The following is a 15,740-nucleotide window of genomic DNA, read 5'->3' on the forward strand; positions in this document are numbered from 1 at the left end:
AGGATATTGCAGCATTTCAATACAACTGTAGAAGACTACTCTGTCATTTTCACTTCCGGAAGTACAGCTGCACTCAAACTCCTTGCAGAGGCCTTCCCTTGGATGCCTGAAATCTTGGGGGATCCTGGGAGCCGCTTTTGCTACCTCACAGACAGCCACACGTCTGTGGTGGGCATGAGAGGGATCACTGCTACAATGAATGTCTCGTTTGTTCCTGTGAAAGCAAGGGAGATGTTGTCCAGGACAAATAACATGGCGACTGAAGAGAAGAGCTGCAGAACACCTCACCTCTTCTGCTATCCTGCTCAGAGCAATTTTTCAGGCACTAAATATCCCCTTGCATGGATAGAACAGATAAAATCTGGAAAGCTCTGCCCCATCAAGGCCCAAGGGAAATGGTTTGTACTCTTGGATGCAGCAACTTATGTCAGCACTTCTCCATTAGACTTGAGCATTCATCAGGCGGATTTTGTGCCCCTGTCATTCTATAAGATGTTTGGATTCCCCACTGGTTTAGGTGCACTGCTGGTAAAGAATGAAGTTGCTTCTTGCTTGAGGAAAACCTATTTTGGAGGTGGAACTGCAGCTGCCTACCTGGCAGAAGAGGATTTCTATTCACCAAGATCATCAGTGGCTGAAAGGTAAAAACATAAAGCACCATCTCTTTTAATCATCCTCAGTTATTCTTCTTTTGTATACGTTCCTAGTCCCAGTGACTAGCTCAGTTTAGATGTCATGTACCTGATATGGCAAACCATAGTTTAGAGGATGAGGAATTTACAGTACACAGCCATCTCTCCTTTTCTCTCTGTATTCCTTCCTCCCTTTCCTGGTTTGCATAACCACAGTTTATCATGATATTGGAATCAGGCAAACTATAATTAGTGCTAACCATGATTTGATGTGGGCTTGTAACTTATGTTTTGGAAGCAATCCTAGTTAGTTTGTTCACATTCGTTCACAGCCTTTCTTACTGTGTTTTTCTAATGTGCTACGGCTATAATTGCAGCGTACTGCTCCTTCTGTGAGTTAACATTTAATAACAATCTCTAAAAGAGCAGTTAGTTGATACGAAAACTGTTGTGTGCTCTTTACGTCTAAGGATAATTATCTGTCTTAATCTGTGCTCTGGTTCAAATCTGTAGATTACATTATCTGGATTCATATTACAATTATTTCTGAAATTCAGGGGTGGGGGTGGGGGAGAATGGATTTCACTTAAGAATATTGCAGTCCAGGATCCTCATGGCTAGTCTGATTTCCCCTCACACTTTAAATGTGCTTATATAGCATGTATTTACAATATCTGCATTTTCATGATAACTCAACCCTTTTGTGCTGTATCGTCTGTCGTCTTGTAATGTTTTAATCCTTGCATGCCCATTTAGTCATCTTGCTTCTCATTAAATATCTGCATGCCAGAATACCTCTTTGTTTATGCAGATGTAAGACTACAAACCCATGGCGCATCTCCAGTGGAAGGAAAACATGGGTGTGAAAGATCAAGGGTGTTTTAGTTGAAGTGAGTTATTAACCAAGTTGAAGAAATGACAATATAAGCCAATACAATCAATATTTAAATAGGCAGACAGGTTTTCCTATGTGCTTTCCACAGAACCCCTCTGCTACTCAGACTTGGGGAAATGGCCCTTCTGGCAAGTTTCACACTTACTCTGCCAATATTCCTTGGTAAAGTACTCTAATGTACTCTAGGGATGCCTAAGTATTCCTGCGCTTGTCCCCAAAGTGACTGAGGCGTGGTGCATTTCCAGAGCAAGTGCTCGCCAAGCCTTAAAGGGAATCAGAAACAGCTTTTCCATTGCTGCCACTGCCTTCCCCTTCTTCTAGGACGAAACATACTTTAGGGCAGGTGAAGCAAATGGCAGAGGAGGCAGCCTTGTAATGTCCACAGTTCAACCTGCTGTCAAAGGAACGGGCACAGAATGCTTACAGAAATGTTAGTGGCTCTATTTCCAAAGTGTATGTGTGGGCTCTGTAGTGTATCCACAAGAGAACTACTAGGTGGCTGCAAGAAATAAATGACAAGAGAAGTCCCTGTAAGGGCTAGATAGATTGTTGCCGCTGCATCTCTGTGAGAGTCACTGCTCTTGAGTACCTTCCTCCCATGGTTCTTCCCACTGTGCTTTTGCATTGGGAGCGATTAATTCATTCAGTCACACAGTAGAATAAACCTGTTTGCAAAAGAGGCTGTTCTGGGCTTGAAGACAGCTAATCAGGAAGAAATACCAAATCAGTGGCTCAGGCAGAAGTACAAGGGCTGAGCTCCTCTGAGGATGGGCAGTTCTTATGGAAATGTACTTGGGAATAAGTTTTTTTTTTTTTACTTTAGAGAAAGTCTGCCAATTCAGATCAGGACCACTGCATGCTCGAGGGGAGGATTTGACCTCCCCAAAAGCTTTCTTCCCCCAATTCCACCCCCCAGGGGTTAAAAAAGAAAGAAAAAAGCCTGCATTGATGCCAGTAGAAATTTTTTGCATGTGTGTGTGAGGGGGGTTAATCCTCTTACTACATGTAAGGGGGCAGGGAGGGTAATTTCAGGAAGCAAAATGTGGTGGGGGGAGGTTTAATCCTCTCTTAGTGTGTGGTGGTCCAGATTTGAATCAGGGCTATGTGTCAAGTAAACTCCCAGTGATGCAATTAAAGTAATGTGTAATTCAATCCTCAGCTGTTAGAATTCTGGGAAACACTGTATTAAGATAGGTGTATATTTTGAAGTTTGTAGCTAAGCTCAGTCATCAGTTAGCTCTTCCCAACTTTTAAAAATGAGTCTTTTATTCCTCCATAGGAGGAAAAGGTCAGGGCATGTGTACAGTAGATATGCAGCTGATGAATGTTGTTGGTGATTGATGCCTTCTTGGTGTTTGGCTAGCAGAAGCATCCACAGTGGAAGCTTTGGTTACAGACTGAAACGTCAGAAGGAACACGGACATCTGATATTACAAGCCATACAACGTGTTCTGTAGAACTTCTTTGGTTGTATAAAGTTTTATGGAGCCAAAGTTTATCTGATAGATGGCTTTAGCCTCCTTAGATGCATTCCTTGGAACTGTGCTTAAGAATGTGTAGTGATACTAGACTGACTGATTTTGGGAGGCAGCTAAAAACATAACTTTATGTAGGTAGCTTTTGCCCTGTGAAGGCTTTATTTTCTAGATTTTGACCATCTGTTTTTACAATGTTTGATTCCTTTTCATGAACATCCTCTTAGGCAGGGTTTTTTTTGTTTTTGATGATGATGAAAGGCAATTGATAAGTGTTTAAAACATATGTGGATCAGCTTTACATTGACATTTGTTAAGAACCTGTGTACTTTCAAAATCCTCCATCTTCAGAAACTGGTTTCATGTCTCTTTCACAGGCATATAATGAAATGGCTCAGAGAACTGGGTATATATAAAATAGCAATCAACACTACAGCTCCCCACTCCATTCCACCCCAGTAACTAATCTAATCCAGTGCTAGTCTTTCCAACTAAAGGCTTAGCCTGCTTTTGTGCCTTTTACAGTAGCTTGATTTGTAGAAATCGCCTTGCAAACCTTTGACTTGCATGGAGATATCATTGCTTGCTAAAGTGCTTGGTCACTTGATTGATTTACATCTGTTTGGCTAACCATGGCAGCATAGTACAATATCCAAAACAAAACAAATAGTATCATTAGGGTCACCCAGAAGGTATCTGAACCTGTTGATCTGTATAAGAGGTGAGAATGCTTCAGGATTGAGATAAATTTCCTGCCAAGGTTCTGGACTGGCCAGTTCATCAGCTGGGTGGTGGCATAGCAGTCAGGCAGGCCTTTGCACACTTCCTTTAATCTAATCAATAGAGGAAGCATATACACATTGGTTCGGGCCCCTATGTGGCCATCCAGAGCCTTATTGATGTTCCTGGTAGCTCTCCATAGTGCTGCTTTTGGAACCAAAACAGATTCTTCAGCCAAAGTAATGTCATTGAGCTCCATAGCATCGGGTTATGAGGTACAGTACCAAGCTTGGCTTGTGGGGCAGGCAGGTGTGGGCACTGTGGTTTTGGTTTATAAGGATTCCATCTTCCTGATTAGGTACTCAACCCAGAAGCCTGCCCATTTTCAAGTGCCTGTTCCTGGTGTACCTTGAGACAGGATTAAATGTCATTGATCAAATTAGCACAACATTAATACTGGTTGTAGAAGCAGCTCAGTGAGCATCCCACAAAAAGTTGGGCCTAGTTTTCTGCAAGCTGGAAGTATTCCAGTACCCAGAATCTCCTTGTATACTATTGAGAACCAAGCAGTAGGAATGTAGAAAATAAATGGAATTCCTTTCAGGAAAAGTTATTACTATCCAGGCATGGATGAATCTATCCATTCCTGTTTTTCTCAGTTTTTCTTTTTCTAATCTTAAATTCATTTCATCCTGAACTTTAAGAATGTTTCTAGTCTTAAGTTTGATTCATCTCAAACTTTGAGAATCTTTTTGTTTAGAAAGTTTGCATGAAAAATCATATGCATCGTGCTGCACATTTATGCATTTTTGTATACAATTTTACCTAATATATCTTTTTCAGCAACTGTCAAAATATGCATTTGAAATTAAATTTTCACTAATATATACATTTTATATGCAAATTCCCCTAGTATATGCATTTTGGCATGCATTTTTGACAGGAGAACTCCATTACGACATTCAAAGAAGTGTGAATTTTGATGGATAACAGGATTTCAGTTCACATATAGGTTCCAAAGTGTGAATTTGAGTAAGATTGCATTCAAATGCAAACCAAACAAATCCCCCCATCCGTATTGTCTTTCACTTGGGTAACAATATTTTCTGTAGTGCTTGTTTGAGGGGTTAAAATGGACACATAGAGGCAGCAATTGGAGTTGGGTAGGGTCACACACTACAACAGTACTCTAGTCCCTGAATGTGGCTCCTAGTTGTCTTCTGGGCACAGCTAAAGGTACTGGATTTGATTTCCTAAAGTTCTTAACCTCTTAGAACCTGCCTTTCTACCACCATGACCTTTTTCTCATTCTCTGTATTCAAAGTGCAGTATATTGGTGTGTCAGGGTGTTCCTCAGTTCTTGTATTTGATTAATAAGGTCAGTTGGGCAATCCCAGTGAATAATAAACCTTACTTTTACTATGAAAGCCAGAATCACAGTACAGGTGACGAAGGCTGCTTCCACACTGGGGTCTTTTAGTCACTATTCTGCTGTCAGCAGGGACTGGAATTAAAATGCAGGTTGCACATGGCGTTGAACATTCTTTACCCAATTGGAATGCTCTGTTCCTGTCCATACAGCAAAGGGGGGGGGGAATGTATGTGTTTTAAAAATAATGAGGTTAGACCACTTCCTGAGTCAGAGAAGTGGTGAATGATCTCGGAGAATATCCAGCTGTGCACTGGCTTGAAAAACTCTAACATTGCAAACTTTGTGGTCCATGCACACAATGTGTACATTTATAATGTCTTGTGATATTCTGAGGACGAGACACTCTATGAACCAAGGCTGTATGAACCAATCTGTCTGCTAAATGAAATGTTCTACAGAATCCCATGAATGGAAGCCTGCTGCATCCTGGTATGTCCTGAACCAAGTGCCAGTGTTTATGAATGACATGTCTAATACTCTGGGATAAAAGGTTAAATTCCAGAGGTCAAAACAACTTGTCAGCCCTAGAATTGGTCTGACAATCAAAAAGGGACTGATAAAGACCATGGCATCCAAAAAGGGAATCTGCAGACAGTAAATGTGACATGTAAAGTTCATGTCCACATTGATGGAATTGATCCAGTGCAGATGGAAATTTACTAGCATAATATGATCACGTTGGCCAATCACCATTAACAATCTAGCTGCCGCATTTTGGACCAGCTGAAGTTTCTGGACCATTTTCAAAGGCAGCCCCACGTATAACACATTGCAGTAATCCAAACGAGAGGTTATCAGAGCATGGATAACTGTAGCTAGGCTATCTCTGTCCAGAATAAGGTGTAGTTGGTATATCAGCCTAAGATGTTAAAAGGTGCTCCATGATACCGAGTCCATCTTGCCTCGAGTGACATTTTTGGATCCAAGAGACCCCCAAACCTGATCCTTTAGGGGGAGTGCAACCCCCTCTAGAACACTTAGCTGGGCAGATAAATCAACCACTAACAGTACCTTCATCTTGTCTGGATTAAGTCTCAGTTTATTGGCTCTTATCCAATCTATTACCATGCCCAGGCACCAGTTCAGAACACCTCTGCTTCACCTGGATTTGATGTGAAAGAGCTGGCTGTTATCTACATGCTGATGAGACCTCAGCCCACATCTTCAGATAACCTCCCCCAGCAATTTCATATAGATGTTAAATAACAAGGGGGAAAGAATAGAGCCCTGTGGAACCCCATGGCACAGCTGCCAGGGCACAGAGCAATAATCCCCCAGCATCACCTTCTGAAATCAGCCAACCATGTAGGAGCAGAACCACTGCAGCACAGTGCCCCCAATTTCCAGTCCAGACAACATAACCAAAAGGTTAACCTAGGTTGATGGTAGCAAAAGCTACTAAGAGGTTCAAGCTGCTAAGAGGTTCAAAAGGGTCACATTCCCTTTGTCCCTCTCCTGGCAAAGGTCATCCCACAGGGCAATCATGGCAGCGATCCATATGAGACCACCTACTTGTTGAATGAAATGTCCAGTGTCCCTAAGGTATGAATTAGCCAAGACAGGTAATAGAAAAGTATCTAAATACTGGGCTAATGGTTCCAGCAAAGAACCAGATCCTGAAACAATCGGTCTCACTGGGGGTCGAAAACGTTCGTTAAGAATTTTAGGTAGAGTATAAAACACTGGCATTCTGGGACAATCCTTGATAAAAAAAAATGTAACTGTACTAATATCTACATAGCCCAATGCTAATATGTTCTGTACTCCAGTCTTAATAAAGAATTGAATGTCATTAGTGGGTCTTTACTAAGAAACGTATAATTAGTAGTATGGCTCAGTTGACCTTGCACTTCTTGACAATAATCGGTTTTGCCCAGAACAACTATGGGTCCACCCTTATCAGTTGACTTAATTATAATATTGGGGTTATGAGCCAAAGAATTAAGTATTCCTTACATGAAGGCACAAATTATGCCATTAATAATTTTGCTCAAAATCCCAATATTAGTCAATCAATCTTTATATGGTAACAGACCCTTTAGAATACAGGATAACCCAAAAGCAGACTACATAATACCAACAAACAAAACAAAACAACGATACAGCAGCTATTACAATATTTTAAACCTAAAAATCATCAGCCAATTATTACTTATGAGTCTGAAGAATAGCCTTGCAAGTCTTAACAATGGAAAATAATTTTTTTTTGGCTACGTATTTATTAGTATCAGCCAGTAGGTAGGTCACGTACCAGTCAGAGGACCTTCCAGGGAATTTATTTAAGATAAGTTCAATACGTCTTTTTCTCTCATCTCTATAAAAGTATTATTACTAAAGTAGCTGATAAAGGTGAAACTGAAGGAGAATATTTAGCTAAGTAGAGATACATTGCTGATACAGACCACCTTTACGTACATTCAGATAATGCCTTAACAGAATGCCTGTAGTTCCACTGGCTTCACTGATGATGTAACACAGTAGTACAAAACATGTATTTGTCTTTTAAATGAAAATCCTGCAAATTATATCCAGGTTTATATCAATATTCCAGGATTATATCAATAAATGTAATTTGAGGCTTCCTTTACATATTTAAATGGGGCCACGACTCCAGTGTTGAACCATACTTGTGGATGTATTTCCTAAAGTCTTATGCGCTCACATTATTTTCTGGAAAAGTATCAGGCTTCATTCATTTTGTAGAAGAGGCCATCAAACAAAGGTTGCACCTGTAAACATGAGTATTGATTGTCCTTGTTGTTAGCCAATTAAAGGATTGTGAAGTTTCTAAGGAAATTCAGCATAGTATTTCTTGACATGTCTATGACAAAGGAGCACAGTACATTGTCTTCACTGGCAGAAAAAAAGGGACAGGTTGACAGGTTATTTTTCTGTGCTGGTGGTTACAAAACTGAGCTAATTAATTGTCAGCATTGTCTCTTGTGTCACAATTGTCACCAGTGTTTTTCTCTATGGAAGTTAGAGGTGTTAACTGACCTATTCCCTCCCCTTGAACTGTTGACTCCAACTGTCTTCAGCTTGGTATTGTAATTTACAAATGTGCTACATGCAAGGGATTTGGAGTTAGTGTCAGAGTGACCTAGAGAAGTGAATAACCAATATATGCATTCCTCAGCATTAGATAAGGAAGTGCATGTCAAATGCAGATGCAACAGTCTTTTGGTTCATGTCATGAGCAATGTTTGCATTCAGGGTACAGTGATACCTGTAAACTTCGTTTTCCACTGTAAGCATCTTGTTCTCTGCCTCTCTGGCTTGTATATATTTTTAAAAATATGTAGACTCCTCTGCTGAAGAATTGGTACATGCGTATGATGCTTATGTAACTACTCAAATAACACAGTTAATGTTTAGAATTTAGAAATGGTTCCTAATGTCAAGCTGCAGGCACTTTGACACCAATTACCTGCTGGCCATGGGTCTATTTGGACTTCAGGCTTTTGTAACATCCACCTCTGCCCCGCCTCCCCCACTGCCCCTGATTCTATACAGACCTGCTCTTTTCCTACTGCTGCTAGCGCTGAGGAAAGTGATCTGTATCATAATTGCTAGAACAGAGGGAGGAGAGAAGGCCGTCTACTCCTTTCCAGTGAGGAAAGTGTGTCCATGCGCAGCCCCTGAGCCAGCATCACATGTGTTCCTCGGGACCAAAGATTGTACACTCCTGCAATAGATCCTGGTCTGTCTCTCTGATGCAACAAACTCCAAGAGTTCTGCTGGCACAGGAGGTTAGGTGCTGAGGGCTGGCTGCTAGAGACGCCTTGGTGCCTTACACAACTTTTCCTCTGTACTCTAAAGTGAACAAATGTTCTCTTTGTTCCTTCCTTTATATGCAGACTGCTCTGATATAGAATCCCCCCCCCCGAGGGCAAGGATGCCATAGAGCAGCCTTTCTCAACCTGGGGCGCTCCAGATGTGTTGGACTACAACTCCCAGAATGCCCCAGCCAGCTCTGCTGGCTGGGGCATTCTGGGAGATGCAGTCCAACACATCTGGAGCACCCCAGGTTGAGAAAGGCTGCCATAGAGGAATATAAATAAAACACGCAGGCTAAATTTAGGGTGCTGAGTTGTCACCTTCCCGGTTCAGTGATTTCTTATAGTTTGCAAGCACTAATGCATTCAGCTGCCCAGGGTTTCTCCATTCAGTTCAATCGAGGAAATGACATTGGGTGCCATTTTATGGTGCCAAGATTGGGGTGGGGGTGGGGAATCTCTGTTCCTGGACATATATGATTATTCTTCGGGATCACTTTTTAAGTACACAAGAGCATAAGAAGAGCCATGCTGGATCAGACCAAAGGCCTATCTAGGCCAGCATTCTGTTCCCAGAGTGGGCACCAGATGCTCAAATGGAAAAACCATTAGCTGAACATCAGTGTAATGGCATCCTCCCTGCTTATGTTTCCCAGCAACTCGTATGTTCCCTTGTTGTTGTTTTTAAAAAATGGTGTTATACTGACCACTTTCCAATCCTCTGATACAATCTTAAGGAAATAGTATATATTTTTAGTTAGAAAATCAGCAAGTTCACATTTGAGCTCTTTAAGAACTCCTGGACATAGATGCGCACAGCACATTTTGTTAGGGTGCGCACCCAGGGAAATTTATTAATTCATTTATGGTGAACATTTATGAAATAATCATGAAGGACATTATTTTTATTTATTCATTTATTAAACACTATAGACACTGATGCCTTACACCGTATTTAGCTTGCCTGTCCATGGGAGGACTGTTGCAGGTGAGTGAGGGAATGAGGAGATGCTCCCCAAGCTCCAGCATTGGTGGCGCTTTGTGGTAAGACTGACCAGAGGAGGGTTTCACAAGGCGATATTAGCTTTTGGGGGCCCTCCTCCTGGCCTCTTTGAAACGTGGCTCCCAGCAGAGCTATTCCTTTTCACTCCTGTGAGCAACAGTATTCTCTTGGAGGCAATTGTTCTTCAGCATGGCGGTGGAGCAACTGGAGGGCAGCCAAAGGACTGTTCCCTCTGAGTCTGGATCGTCCTATAGATGCCTACTCAATGGTCCCCTCAATTCAATGCATATTGCTGGAGACATTAGGGTGTGCCTGGGTACACCCGTTGCGCACACCTATGCTCCTGGATGAGATACCTTCTGGACTCAGTGATTTGTCCTCACTGCCTTGAACTCCCCAGCCCCCCTTTTTTCTCCTCCCCACTTCAGCACTCAGTGGAATGCCAAGAAAGAAAAGAGAAAGATTAAAAGTGCTATGGGGCTCAGAGTAGCACAGGTGGTGTTGGTCCTCTGTTGACACTCACCCACCTTAAATATTTATTTATTTATTTAAGGTGAACATTGATCAAATAATCATAAAGGACATTATTTTTATTTATTCATTTATTAAACACTATAGACACGGATGCCTTACAACGCATTTAGCTTGCCTGTCCATGGGAGGGGCTGTTGCAGGTGAGGGAGGGAATGAGGAGATAACGGTATTGCAGGGAATAGCTTCTCTTCCATCATCCACCAGGGTGTGGTAAGCCCACGGACGGAGTGGAGCCATGGAGGGCATTTTTCCAGGGCTCCCTCAAACCTGGAGCCAGACCTGGTTGCTCCCCACTCCTGAAATAGGGCCCTAGAGAATGGACCTTGCTGCTCTTTCCATTTAAATGAATGTTGCATTCTACACACTGGAGTGTCTCATTTGTATGTAAGCATTTGTGGGGCTCTCAGGATGATAGATGTTAAATTTTATTTGAAGACTAAATGTTTATTAAGTAACAGTATGCTGAGCAACATTTTCTTCTGTACCCCAAAGGTAATTTTTGCTAGTGAATGCATCATATGAATTGCATTTCTTAACAACAGTAAAGTTTCCATCAAGACAACAACAATTTTAAATCCACATGGTATGAGGCAAATCATTCTCCTTTCCATCAAAGGAATCTTCCCCAGATGCAAGAAAATGAGGTTTTAAACATCAGGGAATAGCAAGCAGTTCTTGCCTGTTTATTTCTGATCAGGAAAGAGAAACAATGTAATCTGCGCTTTCTAATTGGTATGAAAAGCCTGTTTGGAGAGTGTCTTCTTTAGCGCTGGACCAATATTTGCAGCTGACCTGTTTTTGACCATTCACAGAGGAGGTGGGGTAGAAGCTGTCTGGCACTTACCTTAAGAAGTAATGTCACAATGACATTTAGCATTAAAAACACACCTTTGTCAGCTCTCCGGTATCTTTTCAGCTGCTGTGCTTCCTGGAAGGCCCATGGGAGAAGGTGGCATCATGACATCCTTCTAAGAAGCTTTCCAGGAAGGGCAGCCAGCCTTGGAGGCTACCTGCAGATATGCCAGAGAGCATCACAAAGCCTTTTTTTTAAAAGTTAAAACATCCTTTTAATTTTTTTTAAAAAATCCTCACTCCACTCCTGCGTCTCTGCTGGCTGATCTCACCAGTTTTTGAAGTGGTGTCACTTCTAGGATGAGGGAGGGGACAGCCCTCTCCCTGCCCCAGGAGGGAAGGCAGAGGTCTTTGAAAGCTGGCAGTCAGACAGTTAAGACTTGCAAAGATACCAGAGAGCAGTGTAAAGGTTTGTTTGATTTTATGTTAAAAGGAAGAACCCACCTGAGTAGGGAGAATGCTTGATAAAGCATCATACCAGCTATCAGCCAGTGCAATCTGAACTTCCACAGCACTTTTCTTGCTGGTTTAAGAACGCCGCTGGGAACCATGATGTGTTATGTTGTTTCTCTGGGTATTCTGTTCCAGCCTCCCAAGAAACCCACCTTGAGCCACTATATAAAGACGCAAAGGGGAGGAAAACCTTTAACCCCCTCATAAAGTTAAGTATGGTAAGTTCAGCCAAAGCTTCCACCACCATCCCAAAAATGTCAGGGAAATTCCACCCCACTCCTAGAGATGTGAAGGCCCAGAAAAAACGCCAGAAAAATTCAGAAAAAAATGTGGTTTTTTTCTGTTTTTTTCCAAAGCCCCTTTTGTTTTTTTCTGAAAAATTGAAAAAAATGAAGAAAAAATGGATTATGGAATATTTTATTTTAGCATGATGAATAAAATGTTTAAGGCAAGGTGTTCAGATATTTACTTCTCCAAATGATTTCTAAAAACTGTACAGTATCAGATTATTACAATGTCTGTGCACCAAGGACAAGCAAGTCCTAGGTTGTAAACTGAGACTACAACTGTCAAATGCAAGAGCAAGTTCCATTTCTGCCTCTAGGGGGCACTGCCATTGAAGCAGAGACTGAAACTAATACTGATAGCTGTAGGTCAGAAAATGAGCCTGCTTAAATTTCATGCATATTAATTGAATCGTGGTTCCCCCTTTTTTCTCAGTTCTTTTTATGGGAATGGGTGCCTTATGTCTTGACACTGGAGGACTAGCAGAAACGTAAATAATTTTCTTGGTTACTAATGTTGGTGGTTTCTTCTGTTGTTGTTTTAAATTGATTTTTTGCCTGCTCCTCATAAACTGGCAGAACCAAAGAGGTTCCTTACAGTTCAGGTGTTCCTAAAGTTCAGGAGCTTGTAGCTCCATTTGTTACAAAAAAAAAGTAAATTAAATTTGTAATAATTGTTTGAATACACTGTACTTTTAATATACCAAATGTAATAATTTTATGCCAAACCAACTTGGACATAATTACAATTTATGTTACTAAAGTAACAAAGTGATTTTCAATCTGTAAAAAGTGCTAATATTGCATTATTTCAATCTTTCTGAAAACTTGTTTTTCCCTGAAAAAAACGAGGGGGGAACCGTTTCCCCCCCCCCATGGCTTCAAAATTTCTGGAAATTTTACATCTCTACCTACTCCCCAAACCCAAATGTAGGCAGTAGAAAAATGCCCTCTATTTTTCCATGGCCTTAGTGGGTTTGCAAAGTTAGGGGCGGTTTTCAGTCCACTTTAATCTTGCTGTTCTAAACATTTATGACTATTCTTGCTCACCCCCCTGCCCCCACCAACACACTTTGGATATGAGCGTGCTTCAGTACTGAATAGGAAGTGATATTATAAAAATGGTGAGGGGAATGTTTTGTGCTTATAGCTGCCCTCTTGCATTTGGAGAAAAATGCAAAGGACAGCTCCCCAGGTATATAGTGTGCAATAAGCAATGCATTATGTGTACGCATCATAATGTAGCTTTTCACTGAACCCCTTAGCTTTATGTCATAGTGGCAGGTGGGATTGGGCAAAGAGCCAGTGTTCAACTCTCCTCTCAGGCATGAAGCTCTCTGAGTAGCCATGGTTCAGTCACTGTTTTTTAGCCTAGCCTAATTTATAAGAGATTCTTTGTTTGTTTCTTTATTACACTTATATATCACCGCCCTTCTGCTCGCCGGCCTGGCTTTCTCCACTTCTCTCAGGGCACACAGTCATGAACTCATAGACATTTTTAATGCTAAATGTCATTGTGACATTACTTCTTAAGGTAAGTGCCAAACAGCTTCTACCCCACCTCCTCTGTGGATGGTCAAAAACAGTTCAGCTGCAAATATTGGTCCAGCGCTAAACAAGACACTCTCCAAAAAGGCTTTTCATACCAATTAGAAAACGCAGATTACATTGTTTCTCTTTCCTGATCAGAAATAAACAGGCAAGAACTGCTATTCCCTGACGTTTAAAACCTAAATTTCTTGCATCTGGGGAAGATGTCGGTGAACCTGCTTCAGTGTCAGGACAATCAACTTGATTGGACACTCGGAAAAGATTTCTCCCCTGAAAGGGCAGGTATGCTTAAATTAGTGCTGAGCTGAAGTATTCAGCTCAGCTGAATTTCATTTATTTCAGCAGTGGGGCAAACATGTCCCCTGAAGATTGCATTCATTGCCAACAGAGGGAGATAAGATGGGAAGTGGTACCATTCCACCAACCTTGCTGGAAGGCTACACCTATAAAGGCTCCTCTTCCCTCACCTGTCACCATCAGCAGCCATTACAGCAGCCTGTACTAGACGGAGATGAGTGGGGAAGTCAGGCCATTCCACCAACCCTGCTGAAATACTACTTTCCCGCTCTCTTCCCTTCCCATCCTGTTTCTATTTGTGCCATGTCTTTTTTGGATGTAAGCCTGCGTGCAAGTACTGCCTTGTTTCACTCATTGCATGCAAGCCAGGAGGAATTTTGGCTGAGGAGTGGCATACAATTTATTTATTTATTTATTTATTTCATTTCTATACCGCCCAATCGCCGAAGCTCTCTGGGCGGTTCACAAAAGTTAAAACCATGAAGAGCATAATAAAACAACCAACAATTTAAAAACACAAATACTATATAAAAAGCACGACCAGGATAAAACCACACAGCAAAAATTGATATAGGTTAAAATATGAGATTAAAACAGCAGAGTTTAAATTTAAGTTAAATTAGGTGTTAAAATACTGAGAAAATAAAAAGGTCTTCAGCTGGCAACGAAAGGAAAACAATGTAGGCACCAAGCGAACCTCTCTCTTATTCCACAGCTGGGGTGCCACAGCAGAGAAAGCCCTCCTCCTAGTAGCCACCTGCCTTACTTCCTTTGGCAGCGGCTCATGGAGAAGGACCCTTGTGGACGATCTTAATGTCCGGGCAGGTACATATGGAAGGAGGCGTTCCTTCAAATAACCTGGCCCCAAGCCGTTTAGGCCTTTGAATGTTAATACCAGCACTTTGAATCAGGCCCGGACCTGGACTGGCAGCCAATGAAGTTGTAGAAGGACTGGCGTGACACGATCTCGTCGGCCAGTCCCTCTTAGTAGGCAGGCTGCCCTGTTTTGTACCAGCTGAAGTTTCCAGACCGTTTTCAAAGGCAGCCCCACGTACTGTATAACACATTGCAGTAATCCAAACGAGAGGTTATCAGAGCATTGATAACTGTAGCTAGGCTATCTCTGTCCAGATAAAGGCATAGTTGGTATATCAGCCTGATATTACAAATACTTGAAATAAAAAGTATGTTATGCAAAGTGGCTGAGGATAGTTAAAACAAAACAAAAAAAGATCATTCTCTGCCAATTCGTTTCAGGTTAGTTAAATTCTTAATCTTTCCCTGCCCTCACCCACAGAAATTGCCCCCCAAAACACCACCCCCTCTGTTTGCAGGGGATGAATGGTCCTTTGAAAGTGGGTGGGAGGGGTATTTGGCCCAGCTCTACCCTAAAGAGACTCTGTGTGTAAAATGATTGTAGTAGAAATTGGAATGGAGGAATTATTCACATTAATTTGTATTGTACTGGAAAGTGTCTCCCCCTATTCTCCACATCTGGTTTAAACTAGTCAATAACTCATTTTTTATATTTTATCCTTTAGCTTTCTCTGCATGTCTAAATTAGGTAATTACCATATTTTACAGAACAATGACATAGATTTAAGAGCTTTCTACCAGGTTTGGGGAATTTGCCCCTGTGTTTTTTTTTGCCTGAAGCTGCTTTTCTGTGAAATAATCTGCATATAGTTAGCTTTCAAGATGTTCAGCAAGACATTTTAAGAAGACTTAGTTGCTGAGAAACTGTCACACAGATGTGGGTCTTAGTATTATTGCTCCAAATTGTATTTCAGGCAGGGTGATAAACAGCATCATAATAACTTTACTCAGTTGTCATTA

At 41.5% G+C, this 15,740-nt stretch overlaps 1 protein-coding gene across 1 annotated transcript in view; it reads left to right on the forward strand.

The window, feature by feature from the left end:
* MOCOS (molybdenum cofactor sulfurase) overlaps positions 1 to 15,740 on the forward strand; it is a 148,021-nt gene that overhangs the window by 32,920 nt on the left and 99,361 nt on the right. Inside the window, exon 4 of the mRNA XM_063131242.1 lies at positions 3 to 641. Coding sequence (XP_062987312.1) covers positions 3 to 641 — 639 coding nt within the window. The remainder of the gene's footprint in view (positions 1 to 2; positions 642 to 15,740) is intronic.

Source organism: Elgaria multicarinata, chromosome 1 (genome assembly GCF_023053635.1).
Source record: "Elgaria multicarinata webbii isolate HBS135686 ecotype San Diego chromosome 1, rElgMul1.1.pri, whole genome shotgun sequence".
In the NCBI taxonomy this organism is placed as follows: Eukaryota; Metazoa; Chordata; class Lepidosauria; order Squamata; family Anguidae; genus Elgaria; species Elgaria multicarinata.